Consider the following 14,182-nt stretch of genomic DNA (forward strand, 5'->3'; position numbering starts at 1 on the left):
TTAGTGCAAATTGTTGAAGTAAACCAGCACGGAAATCATAAACGCGATAATTGTGCAACAAAGCAGGACTAACACAAACTCGTGTTCACTCATTAAGGCACTTTCACTTCCAGGCTCGAAAATAGGTCCCAATTCCTCAACAACCTGACTTTCCATATCAACACGGTTTACATCCTGTGTCTGCTGAGATGCAACATTCGGCGCCATTGCTTCAACATTTTTCACCCCAGAACCACAGATCTCACAAGTGCTAAATTCATCATCAAGATAAAAAAACCATAAATATTCTAATACAAGTATATATCTGAGCTCTTTGTGTATGAACCGGTTTATCCAAATATTTGATCATTGAAATATACGATGCATATAATATTCTTCATACAATTAATGCATAATATGTTAGAAAACAATGATTTTGGAAGGGTGTGTATATTGGCACACCATGTTGCCTATTTGCATACCAAACCCTAACAAACCCTACCTTTACCTACGTTGTGTAAAGACCTATACGCAGCGTATATAAACCATGGATTGGCCTTTTGCCCAATTGGGTCGGAGGTTTTTTAATGAAGTTTAATTTTCAAAAAAATAAATATAAACCATGGATTTCAGAGCCTTATCAACAATTATTGCACAGAAAACAAGGGTTTATATACGCTGCGTATAGAGCTATACGCAACGTATATAAACCATCAGAATTTTTTGGGCCATTTTGGTAGGATTGAGGCATCAGTTTTTTCTTTCAGAATTTTTTTGGTCATTTAGTGTATTTGTGGTATAAATTCTCACCCCGTTCCAACGTTAAATCGCTTAAAATATATAACTGTTAATGTTACACCGATAATATTATATACCGAAAAAATCTTTTGATAGACGTATATACGGTTCAAATATATTATATTGTTAACGTTATACCGATAATATTATAAGTTTGTACATACAAACAAAAGATATAATATGACTGAATATAATATATACAATATAAGCATAAGTTTGTACATACAAACAAAAGTTATAATATAGGGTAAATTACTTTTTGAGTCCCTGTGTTTTAGTGGTTTTAACTAGTTGAGTCCGAAAGCAAAAAGTTTAACGACCTGAGTCCCTATAAGCATTTTCATTAACCATTTGAGTCCTTTTGAGTCCAAATTTCAACCTTTTGAGTCCAATTTTTTGGACTCAAATCGTTATAAAATGAACAAAATTGGACTCAAAACGTTATAAAATAAATGGCTAGGGACTCAGTGTGTTAAACTTTTTGATTTTGGACTCAAGTGGTTAAAACCACTAAAACACAGGGACTCAAAAAGTAATTTACTCTATAATATATACATACTAAGGTGCAGATAGTTTCAGCCTTTTGGAATGAGGCGTACCGGTCCATTGGTTGACTAGATTTAAAAACTGGATAACATCATGATTAACATAACAAATATATATTGCATATAACAAGTTAATAATAAACATACATAATTTTATGTTAGTTATATAATAATAATAATAATAATAATAATAATAATAATAATAATAATAATAATAATAATAATAATAATAATATATAAAGTGACAAAAAATATAAATGAGTTCCGCGACATACTAATCGTCGTTGCCAAGGGCTACCTCTCATGGGTTTTCAAATCATATGGTTAGTTTGCACTACATGCGTTTTACGATCCAAAAGTCGCCCTTGGTAGAGGCGACAACCCCCTTGTGAAACAATTACAAGAACATACCCTCTTTCGATTCATATATACCTCGGGTGGATATCACTTACAAAAAAAAATCACTAACATGAAATGATGAAAATATTGAATTGACAATAAACTAGAGGATGTACAGATAGATCAGAAACTCACAAATCTCCCTTGATCAGAAACCAAGTTAGTGCACATTTCTTATGAGCAGTAGCCAGATCACCTTTGCAGTCACACCCCAATTCCATAACCTCAGCCACCACCTCATCACCAGCTCCATCTGCATTCTGATCATAGCAAATTCTGCATTGTTTTCCTGACAAATCAACCTCTTTAGCAACAGACGACATGTTTAAGTGACAAAGGAATCCTAATGGGCAGATGAGATGAAGACTTGGGATTTTTATATGAGTGCTTTGATCATTTATATAGAGAGAAAATGCCTACGTAGAAGAGGCTGAAAAGGTGCAAAAGGTGTAGGCATAAGAAACTAATTTTATTTATTTCTTTGTAGAATTAAAAGAAATTTTAATAATTATTTAAGCACATCAAGTTGTTCATGACTCATAAATCATAATGGTTAGTGTCATGTGTGTTTGCTAATGGTTAGCTAGATACATGTTATTTCTCGCATGATCGTCACACTTTAGGTTATGTGTAATGCAATAACACCCGTTTCATGTGGCATGGGCATGAGGCGTTAAGGGAGTTTCACACCACTCTTCCATGGGCGTGAAGATGGTGAGGTGTGATGGGAGTTGCTTCGTGAATGAAGAAGTGGAGTGTGTCATGTGTCTCGTCAAGTATGGACAAATCACGCTTCGCTATTTCTTTTTTATTTATTTAATTTTTTAATTAAACTTCTATGTGAAACATTACATACATAAGTGAAAAAAAGTGAGTTAGGACTCATATCTACTTACCAGCGATGTGACAATCACTTTTTGACGTAACGGTAAAAAAAAAACTATTACACATTTACTCATACAGTCGATCCTACACTTATATGGTGTGATCTGTGCGAAGATTAGTTATACCATCTTGATATATATCATCCATAGTTTCAACTTTTTCACATTTTTAAATGTTTTTTTCTCTTTAAATAAACATTAGCAATGTATTTGTTTTTACAATTATCCTTGCGAGCTACTGAAACAATTATACCTCCCTTTATTTAGTGGCTGGGCCAACTTTTGTCCATCCTAAGCATCATATCCTTGAAAAAAATAAAAGCAAATTTATCAAAAAAAATTTAGGTCTACTAGTAATTTTTGTACATCCTAAGCATCAGATCGTTGAAAAAAAATTATCAAAAATTTTGAGGTCTACTAATAAATTTATAAAGAAACTAACACACTATAAAATTTCAAATATGGTTTATTTTTGTTTAATATGACGACGGGAGACTAATATGGGGTAATGGAATGGACGAAGAAATGAAATGGATAAGGTAATGGAATGGACGACAGAATGCAATGGATCATTACAATTCCATGTCTTGTTTGGTTAACATGTGTGAATGGAATGAATTATTATTGTGTATTGTTCAGTAGGCAAGAAAAACAGAGTAATAAAATCAGCGGTGAGTGGTGGTGGTGGTCGGTGGTAGTGATTGTGGGTGGTTGTAGGTGGCGGTGGTGGGTGTCGGCGTCGGTGATGGGTGGTGGTGGTGCGGCGGTGAAGACGAGTGGTGGTGGCGGCAAGGTGGTCGTTGGTGGTGGGTGGCAGCAGAGGTGGAAGTGGGTGGCGGCGGCAGTTGGTGGTGGTGGTGGTGGTGTCGACGATGGTGGTGGGCAGTGGCGGCGAGTGGTGTTGGCGGGTGGTCGCGGCTGTGGGTGATAACGGTGGCGAGTGGGTGGCGGCGGAGACGGTGGTTGTCGGGGTGATGTGGTGGCGGGTGGCGGAAATGACGTCGGTGGTGGGTGGTGGTGGTGGTGGTGGGTTGTGGCGAAGGTGGTGGGTTGTGGTGTTGATGAATGGTGCTGGGGGGATGGAATGGAAAAACACATGAGGGGTGGAAGAAATGATTTTGAGGAAATGGAATGTCTTTTGGAATGATTGATTTCATTCTATTGACCAACCAAACACCCTTTTTCATTCTCTTGTAATTATCCACTCCATTTCATCTCTCATTTCTTCGTAACAAATAGTAATATTGATTTAAACGTCTTATACCAAAAAACCAAATTTCCACGTTATATAGTTAAGAAATAAACCAGAACAAAAGTATAAAATAAAATCCAAGTTATCTAAACTGTATGTTAAGATACACCTAGGCAGGGGCGAAGGTAGTGTAAAAGAAGGGGTAGCAGGGGCTATTCTTGCTTGAGGCTATTCATTTAGTATCACAAGTTGAGCTTTAAGATCTTTATTTCATTTAGTATCACAAGTTGAGCTTTAAGATCTTTATAATGAATATCGTGTCCTACTATCTATAACTTCATTTTCCCAAGTATGATTAGTTTTTTTTAACAGAAAGTGTAACAACCCTTAAAAAGGTCCCACAACAATTCGTAATCGAAACCCGAAATGCGTACTGCGAGAACCAGCACGAAAAATCAGAAAGAAAAAGTTTTTATGGTTGTCACGGGCCGCGACAGACTCATACGAACCCTTTGCGGGCCGCGAGAGACACAAAATGCATTAGAGACACGTGTAGACCATGTGTCGTCCACATGTCAGACCTACCCCACTGACTCATGACACCTATGCCCTAAATAAACCTTTTCGCGGGCCGTGAGAGGTCAACCTTGTTGTATCGCGGGGCGCGAGAATCCATTAAAACAACTATAAATTAAGCAAGCATCAGACATTCAACTTTGCTCAAAACTTTTCTTTTCTTTCTCTATGAATTGCTGCTATTATATCCGAGTTCTAAACCTCTACCCGTAATCAGCGTGTTAACTCGACTCATTGGTACGGTACCCTGTCCGATCGATTGAAACCAAGCCCACATATGTTTAAATGCTGCCTGAATAAGGCTATACTTTGTCATCACATTGTTGGTTTTGATCTCGTGATTATCGTTAAAGTTGAATTGAGTTAATACACTAATACGTGTGCATTGTGTGCTTAATTAAGAAACCAAGCATTAAACGAGAAGGCTAGTACTGAAACCTAAATCTGCAATGTGAGTTATTCTCTTTTTATCAAATGCTTTCAAAACCATAAATGTTTTCTAGTTGAATTTACAGTGATTAAGTCTTTGTATTCTTACTAAAATTACTACCAGTATGTGGGGTTTTGTATACACTACTTGATAAGTTTCACTAGTTGAGAGAATGATCAACAATGATATGACCATTGTCACAGGTCTTGCCGAGTGACAAATATTGTTGGGTAATTGTAAGATATAAACAAATGTAAAAACTCTTAATGTTGTAATTATAACAATATGTTTTTGTACAACTGAATGAACTCACCAGTATTTTTCGCTGACCAAATGTTTTTAAAATGCGTTTCAAGTTATTTACTATGAAGAGAAGAAAAGGTGCTATGAAGCACTCAAGCTTAAATAAGTGGCCATGTAAACCTGAATAAATCGTGTTTTGTAATCAAGGGTTTATCCCAGGGAAAATCATTATGTAAATACGGGTTTTATCCCTCAACTTATGAATGAAACTTTCGGTGTTTTGAAAACTCCGATATTTTTCCTGGCACCCGGTCCTGATAAGTTTTCCGCTACGATCATTTTAATAAATACCGGTACCACTTGTATCTGCTCACGGCTCCCGCCTGGGGTAGGGTCGGCGGTTGTGATAGCAAACTTTTGTTAAGACAATATGGTAGCAAGAAACTATCATATAGAACAAAAACATACAATTAGAATGTAAAGTTACGTGGAAGAGCAAAAACACATTAACCTTTTTTTGTTACGATAGAAATTTTTCCATATCACAAATGCTACATTTGTCACTTGAAAACTATTGATTGATACCATTTCTAATGTCAAGTCATGATCAATTAATCACGAAGAATTTAATTACATATAAGAATATTAGTTATAGCATGCACACTTAACCTAAAAAGAGAATCAATGATCAATGATTACACATATATATATCCATCCATATACATCATGTTCATTTACTAAGGTTCGCACCAATTAAGTATATACAAGGAAATTTAGTGCAAGAATAGAAACAATAGACATGATTCTACTATGAAACATTTAATCAAACCGATGATTGAAGAATTAGGAAGGGAATCAAATCTCTCTGATCCTTGTGTTATTTTCTCTCTTGTATTGTCTGGAGACTGCTTCTTTAAGTCTTTCCAACCTCGATCCTTAGGTGCAACAAGAATAAGCAGACTTCACAATTGCAAAGATGTGTTGAAAGAAACTAAATTCATAATTTGATGTTTTACATGACCATGAAGACCCAAACTCTCCATGAACTTCCATATTTCAATTAGGAGTTGAACAAATGGTTGCACTCACAATTGTGAAGGTGAACTGTGAGGTTGTGATGTTTTCTTGAATTGGGGAATGGCGGAATCCTTAAAGTTTTAGCCCTATTTTGGTTCCTATAGTTGTGGACTACGATTATTTAACCTATAAAACAAATAGTCACCAAATCAAGTACCCATAACAACATATATCCCCCAAAAAATGTGAGGATGTAACACCCTAAAACTCAGGAGTTTCCAACGTAGATCATAACACGGAATACATATATGATATTAAAGTATCCACGTTTGACTAATACGTAAGGATATTTCATAAACGACGTAATTGAGTTTGTTTAATTATGTATTTATGATACGCAATACATAACTACAACATTTATTTCATGCCAGTGATACGGAGAATTATCACGTGAACGATATTAGAGACCTAACAAGATTTTATTGGAACGATTGATACCACTCACGACACACCTGGTAGCGGGTTCGACCCTTTATGTATAAAAAATAGGGTTTCACGATCACTATCACAATACACACTATAGCACAGTACTGTGTCTCTAAGCTTGAAATCCTGTCATCCACTAGGGAGGAGAGCATCCCGCCGGCAATATAGTCTAGGCGGCGGTGGCGGAGAGCGAATGGTGACGTCCGACAAATTGGATAGCGAATAGAATAGAATAGGGTGTGGATGTCTAGGTTGCGATTCCGATGAAAGGGTGTGAACTAATGGTAAAAGAAGGTTCGCTAAGGGCTGGAGATGGCGTAAACATGATGATGGTAGCCTAGTAGTCAACATTTTTCCGACAACAAGAAGCTAGAAGCGGCAACCATCTTCGAGCGGTTCTAGTCGTGTGTCTGGTGAACACCTTGAGCTCCGACGACGTTTAAAGTTGGGCTTTTGTTACAAACAAGTTCCCTTTGGTTCGATTAGTGGCTACGAAGAAACTCAGCTAAAATAATGAAGTTTGAGGACCAGAATGTAAGATTCCCTCCAATTATTGCATTTTTGGCAGCGACACCGTGGCGGATGTTGGCGATGACTAGTGGGTTACCAACTCGACGAGATGAATCCATGGGGATTCGAAACACCTCGATCAAAGTTTGTTTGGTCTAGTTTTGGTCTATGTTATAGTTGATTTGCGCTAATACTCCGAGTTGGTACACATTTGAGCTTGAAGCGGAAAGAACGCGAAGGTATAACCTCGTAAAACCCATTACCCACTTTTTTTAACCATATTGGGGCATAACATAATGTAGGGGATGACGTTTGAATATGTTTCTCGGACACAGTTATAATGAATTATTATATCTTTATTTTGGGTGTGTCAAATACACTGATTTTGGTATAACCTAGCTTGTAATTATGGATTGATGATTTATGAGAAATTATTGATTGCGAATGATGATTTAATTTAGGAAATAGACTATCTGATTCATGTGGCTTTAGACAAAAGCAAACGCTACTCTACCCGATTTTCCTTAGAACTAAAGATCATGTTTAAAAAGATAATGTGTGCCCGATATGGTATGGGTATAGAAATCAGTCACACGTGATTAATGGAAGGTCAAAACGCCAAAGACATTTGATTTTATTATCAAATGGACAAAAATGGAAGGATAACTAATAAGACGAAATGCTACCCTAGTTATGAATAATTTCTACGTTAGGGATTATTATGGTAATTTGTATGTTACATATTGGTTACCCTATTTGAAGCTTTAAGGTTATAGAGGTTAACCGAGCTGAGAAATTAATAGTAGCAGAGGCTAAGGTGAATTCTAGCTACCCATATTTGTATGAAAAAAGATTGATGAGTTGTTAGACAAACAATAATATGTAATAAAACCAAGTTGGTGTATTTTCTTATTTATTTCATGATTTTTGAATAATAATTAGTTAAAAATGAAATTACATATTGGTTACCCAATTTGAAGCTTTAAGGTTATAAAGGTTAACCGAGCTGAGAAATTAATAGTAGCAGAGGCTAAGGTGAATTTTGGATACCCGTATTTGTATGAAAAAAGATTGATAAGTTGTTAGACAAACAATAATATGTACTAAAACCAATTTGGTGTATTTTCTTATTTGTTTCATGATTTTTTTATTTTAATTAGTTAAAAGTGAAATTAATTATTCCTTTAGGGGATACCATAAAAACTACTATTATTTCTTCTTTTAAATGTAAAAGTCATTCAACTTGTAAATAAAAAACTTATGAAGAAGTGTTATTAAACTAGTTTTTATACATTAGAATCTCTACATGTGTCTAAAATGCATGCATTTTTTTAATTATGACTTCTTTAACACTTAGATTGATCAAAATTTGATAAATAGAGATTTAATATTTTTGAAAAAAAAAATGCCATCCTAAAATTTAAGAGTTTACTAGCCATTTGCTTTAATAAAAAAAAAAGTTTAGTATTTTTCTTATATATTATTTTACACAATGACCAAAATTAGATTGAGTGTGTTTTTTAATTAAAAAGGAAAATGATATCGACTTTTCTAGTATTACTCTTTTTATAACATAAAATACAATGCATTTTATACTACATAGATTAAATTCAAACACACGTAAATACAATCAAATTCACACCCCAATTCAATTCTAGAAGCTCATCATCCACCACCTCGTCACCATCATTTTGATTTACAAATCAACCAGATGACATGTGAAAGAGACAAAGGAATCCAAACAAACGGGCAGAAGAAGTGAAACCGTGGGCCCTGAATCCATTTTCTTTTTGTTTTTACATAGGTATTTTAATCATAAATATGAGATAATGCCTAGCATGTAAAAGTCTAGGCATAATAAAGTAATTGTATTTATCTCTATGTAAAAATGAAAATTTGATAATTATTTATGCACATCAAGTTGTTCATGACTTATAAATCATGATGGTTAGTGTCACGAGTGTGTAGCACATACATGTTATTCCTTGCATGACCTTCATCACAATTCATACGGTGTGAAGATTTGTTGTACCATCTTAATGTATCCAGGTCGGATTCATAGTTTTATGAAACCAGACCATTGTTTCGGGTTCTTACAAAACTTGGGACCTCCGAATTTTAACAAAAGTTTTTCTGTTTGCAAAAATAAAAGATAATTGCATCCACCTAATTGCTTTCTTAATATGATATGATTTTGAAAAAAAAAAAAAAAAAAACCTTGCAATCTTGGAAGGCTAAGAAGTATCATCAAACATTTGTAAAAAAGATTAATAACTAACTAATTAGGAGAAATCTCTTTACAAGGAAAATTGAGAATGAATTCTATATTTTAAAATTCTAATTATTTTATTTAAAAAAAATAATAATAACATGTTTAGAAATGTCCCGTTTTTCTTTAAACCTAGAGACTCCAAAATTATTGAGTCTTTTTCACAACGTTTGTTTGTTCCTACTCTATTACACCAATTATCCTATAAAATATTCTTCTTTGCCCAGGTTTGAATATGAGATCTTCTCTCTAGAAGGCATATGCCTATTGCACCAATTATCCTATAAAATATTCTCCTTTACCAAGTGGGCTAGTCCCACATTGGCTAAATGTTTTTTTTTTTCCTTAAAACAAACATTAGAAATGTATTTATTTTTTACAATTACCTTTACAAGCTACTAAAACAATTAGTATTATGAATCCAACACTTGTTTTCTCATCACAAACTGATCTTTTAAATTATTGTAAATAGAATTATACCCAATTCGTCCAACTTTGCAAGTGAAGCACATATATCAGTGTACCACCCCAGAGCCGATGATTAGGAGAAAAAGACAAACCATAAAAACAAAGCAATAACCCGAGTCCATAAACTACCACCTTCACAAACAAACCTCCAACTCTATTTTTGAACTAAAGCTTTTTAAAAGCCTCTGAAATTTATCAATAAGAATTTACCTCTCTTCGACAAGCTTCACCTTATATCCAACAGATAACCCAAGCACAAAAACGACTACTTACTTGGAAGGAAACCTGTAACTGAAGCACGATTACAAATTTTATCATAAGGAGCACCAATCCTATAAAGATAGAATAGTGGATTTAAACAACTCTAACTTTCACCATTTAGCCGGTTGCAATCCCAACTTACGAATTGTACCACATCACTCCCAACTTTCAACTTATTTTCCTCTGACACTCTCAAACTAACTGAACCCTAACCCAGTTAGCTGACGTCACCATTTGACGCGTTGGAGGTAGTTAGAAAACATGAGAAATGGGCCCCGGTACCATTGTTTGGTGAAGATAGTAGTAGTTTGGAACAAAAAAGAAAGTCGTCGGATTTGGGTAACTACCAATCAGGTACATCGAATACCGAATTCACTAGTGGTATACCCGAGGTAAACGTAGACCCCTCTCCAAGAAGGCAAAAAAAAAAAAAAAAAAGAAAGAGAAAAAAGATAAAAGACCCGCAACGACGACCAAAGGTCAATTGGTTTGGCCTGATAGCTTAAACCTTTGTTTGGCCTGATAGCTTTGGCCCAGTAATGTCTTAAGCAGTCCAACCCAGTTTTATAACTCAAAAGCAAGAGTCCATTATCCATTAAACAAATATAAAAATATGAAATATTATTTACTTAACTTACTTTTATTATGAACTAGTGTGATTCTCTCGCGCTTTGCGGCTGGAATTCAGTCAGTATCAGTTTGGTTCGTTACGATATCGATCGGTACTCGTTACAATAATCGGAAACGAAAACATTACATCGATCGAAAACAAAAAAAACGAATATCGATATCAGTACCGATGTTGTTCAGTACTGTATCAAACTGAACCGAACAATATCAATATCAATATGCATTAATTTTTATGTTTTTTTCTTTGATAACTCATTGTATTATAAAAGTTATATTAGAAAAAATATATATTTAAAATCAATTAGAGTAACAAAACAATAAATAATAAATACTTAGAAATATTGAAAAAAATCTAAATTACTGTTCATCCGCACTTTCTGTTAATATATATAATACCGTAAGTTTGAGGTATACACTAGAATATTTTTTTCCAAGTAACAAACTACTTCGAATACAAATAACCTCACTACTCAAATAAAAATATATTTATATCATGACAACCTTAAAATACCCGTTCATCGGACGGGTAGAGTACTAGTTGAGGATTGCTATTTTTTTTGAATGGCAAATTGCAATTTCATTCATCACCAAATTGTTCGAGGCATCATACATGATGTTTTGGTCAAAAAATCAGACGAGGATAATGCAACCAAACTCTTTGTTACGGGGTATGATGCTTGAATTGGTGAACAACAATAAGGATCACTTAGAAGTAAATTGCACAAGAGACACAAAGATTTATACGAGGAAAAAGCCCTTGATCAATGAATGATCTCCGGCATAAAAAACCTCGGGTGATGGAAACTACCGATCACCAACTTCCAATTAACCAACAATTGTTTACAACTTCGGAAAATAGCGAGCTAGGTACAAGGATCACTATGGTATATCGTGCAGAAATGTGTAAAAATTGCTAAGTGTTTTGCCGTATGCTCAAGAGTGCGGTTGTACGAGTGTGTGTAGCCAAAATTAGCCAAGTGTTTCTAAAGCTAGCTCGCTACCCCTTTTAAAATAGAAGTTAACTAGCCTAACAAACTGTCCGCAATTCGTGCCATGCTCCCACGTTCTCCACAACGTCCATTTTCAGTCAAACACGTGCGAAATAACCGTGGAATATTCCTTAGTAACGTTGCCAAGACCAAGTCCAACTTGTTACTCCTGCAAAACAATATGAAATTCAAAGTAAACAATCGTTAGTATAAGGATCCTTAGGGTGATCCATGATCCTGATCCTAAAGCACTTCTGAGGATCACTATCTGTCACAGAAGTAAGGATCACTAATAGGATAATAAGTGAGGATCATAGGTCATTAAAAAATCATGCCCTAACAATTGCCCCCAAAATATAAGGAGTAATTATGTAACATAAACGAGTTATATTTTTTTGGTCTTATCCGCAACTAACTAACGGATATATAGCCGTTAATATCGAACTAGCCGTTACCCTTTTGACGTCACCGAAGTGACATGCCTGCAAGATCATGATTATAAATAAGAGATAGAGATGGGGATCGATTAGCATTTAAATTCAAGAGAAACTCCCTTTATATTCGTCTCCGAAGATCAATCAGGTATTCCTCTCTCCTTCTTATTTTTCCTTCTCTTACTCTGTTTTTCTTTCTTTACCATCGTCAAGAATGATGCTCCGAAACTCTCCCACCAAGGATCTCAAGAAGAATAGCCCTTTAAAGGGTCAAGGGATCATTAAAGATTCTCCCACCGAGAGGTGCTGCTTTACTGACCCTCAAATCGATAAAACCCGGCACTTCTTTCCGGCGAACACCTTCTTCAAACCTTTCGATCCTACTGCTCTGAGTGACTACATCTCTGAGACTTGGGTAGCTTTCCCTGTCACTCCTTTTATGATAGGATACTCGTATCCTTTCCCTCAATTCACCCAAGCTTTCTTCTCCCTCACCGGCATCTCCTATATCCAAGCTATGCCGATGATCTGGAGGGTTTTATACACCCTTGAAAGGATCATCGAGCAGGAAGGGATTGATCTTGGAATGTCAGAAATGGCTGAGATGTATGATCTCACTACTTTTGGATCCCACCGATACTTGTTCAAACGAAAAGCTGGTGAAGAGCACCCTGTTTTCAAAGCTACCAAAAATGACACGAACTGGAAGCGTCGCTTTTTCTTTGTTATAAGAGATTCCATTCCAAATGGGAAGGATCTACCCAGGAAGTGGACCACCCAGGGTAGGATAGAGGATCCTGAGAAGGATCATCAGATAATCTTGTTTTTGCATAAGGGTCACTAACACCTTTTTTTTGTTTCTGATGCACAGCTATCACTGTTTCACATCTCATACCATCACCTGCTACCAAAGAGAGACTTGCTGCTTTTAGAAGGCTTGAACCTGCAACAAGAACATTCAACACCAATACCCAGGATTCACAAGAGATATCCTCAGGCTTAGTTACTATGTCAAGTAAGTATCCTGTTTTTTGTATGATTAAGAATTTAAATAAATAGTTACACAGAAATAGGATAAGGATACTCATCTTGTTTTGAATGTGTAGGTGCTGGTAAATCCTCAAAGTCTGCCTCCAAGTTCGGTATGGCTGATCTTGACACTGTCAAATCCAAGAAGAAGACCATTGCAAGCCCGAGCGTCTCCATCCCCAAGGCACCCATCAAAGGAAGGGGTGACAAAAAGAGAAAGAGCTCTGATGTTGAGGACCTACAAGGCTTGCCCCTGATCCGCCACCAGTTCCTCGAATACTTCAATGAGGTAAGGATCACTGATTCTGCTTACATATCCTGCTTGTAACATCTGTGCCTGTAATCATTGTGAACAGTTCAATTTTCAATGAGATAATTTTATTTGATCCCAATATTTGTTTTGTTGTGTTTTACATTTTTCGTGTTTTGACTTTTGTTCAATTTCAAACTCTACATCACTTTCTAGAGAATTATACGCAAACTGGTGCGTAAATGTACTCAGTTTAATGCGACAAATACTCCGGAACATCAACATATACTCAACATACCTTAAATAACCTTTACATAACTTAGAAATAAGTTTTAAAGGCTTTGGTATGGCAAAAACAAGTTAATTCGCTTGCAGGGACTAAACTTGACAAACTGCGAAAGTATGCCAATTTGAACTGTAACAAACGTTCCGGAACATGTCCATAAGTTAAACATACCATAAATATCCTTTACATAGCTTAGAAATAGGCTTTGAGGAGTTTGGTATGCTAAAACAAACTTTTGGATCATTCAGGGGCTAAAAGTGTCAAAAAGTGCACAAGTTTGCACTTTTGCGCATAACTTACGTTCTGAATGAATCCGGACATCCAAAAATTTATGTAAGCATCCTTATATTATGCCTTAGTGTATGGCATGAGAAAAATCCGTTCGTCGCGCAATTTGGATCGTCTTTCGCGCTTATGCGCATTCCGTCGTAATTAACCGAACATCGCGACCGTACGGCCAAACGAACTGACATCCGACATATTTTAAGCACATTTTAAGTTCCCTAT

General features: G+C 35.7%; 1 protein-coding gene across 1 annotated transcript; it reads right to left on the reverse strand.

Moving 5' to 3' along the window:
- On the reverse strand, positions 1-2,044 carry LOC110870704. Its single transcript, XM_022119881.1, has 2 exons — positions 1,857-2,044; positions 1-250 (listed from the first exon to the last, which is right to left on the reverse strand). The coding sequence occupies exons 1-2, from the start codon at positions 2,042-2,044 to the stop codon at positions 1-3; spliced, it is 438 nt and encodes a 145-aa protein (XP_021975573.1).
- Positions 2,045-14,182: the final 12,138 nt, after the last annotated feature.

This window comes from Helianthus annuus, chromosome 8 (genome assembly GCF_002127325.2).
Source record: "Helianthus annuus cultivar XRQ/B chromosome 8, HanXRQr2.0-SUNRISE, whole genome shotgun sequence".
NCBI lineage: Eukaryota > Viridiplantae > Streptophyta > Magnoliopsida > Asterales > Asteraceae > Helianthus > Helianthus annuus.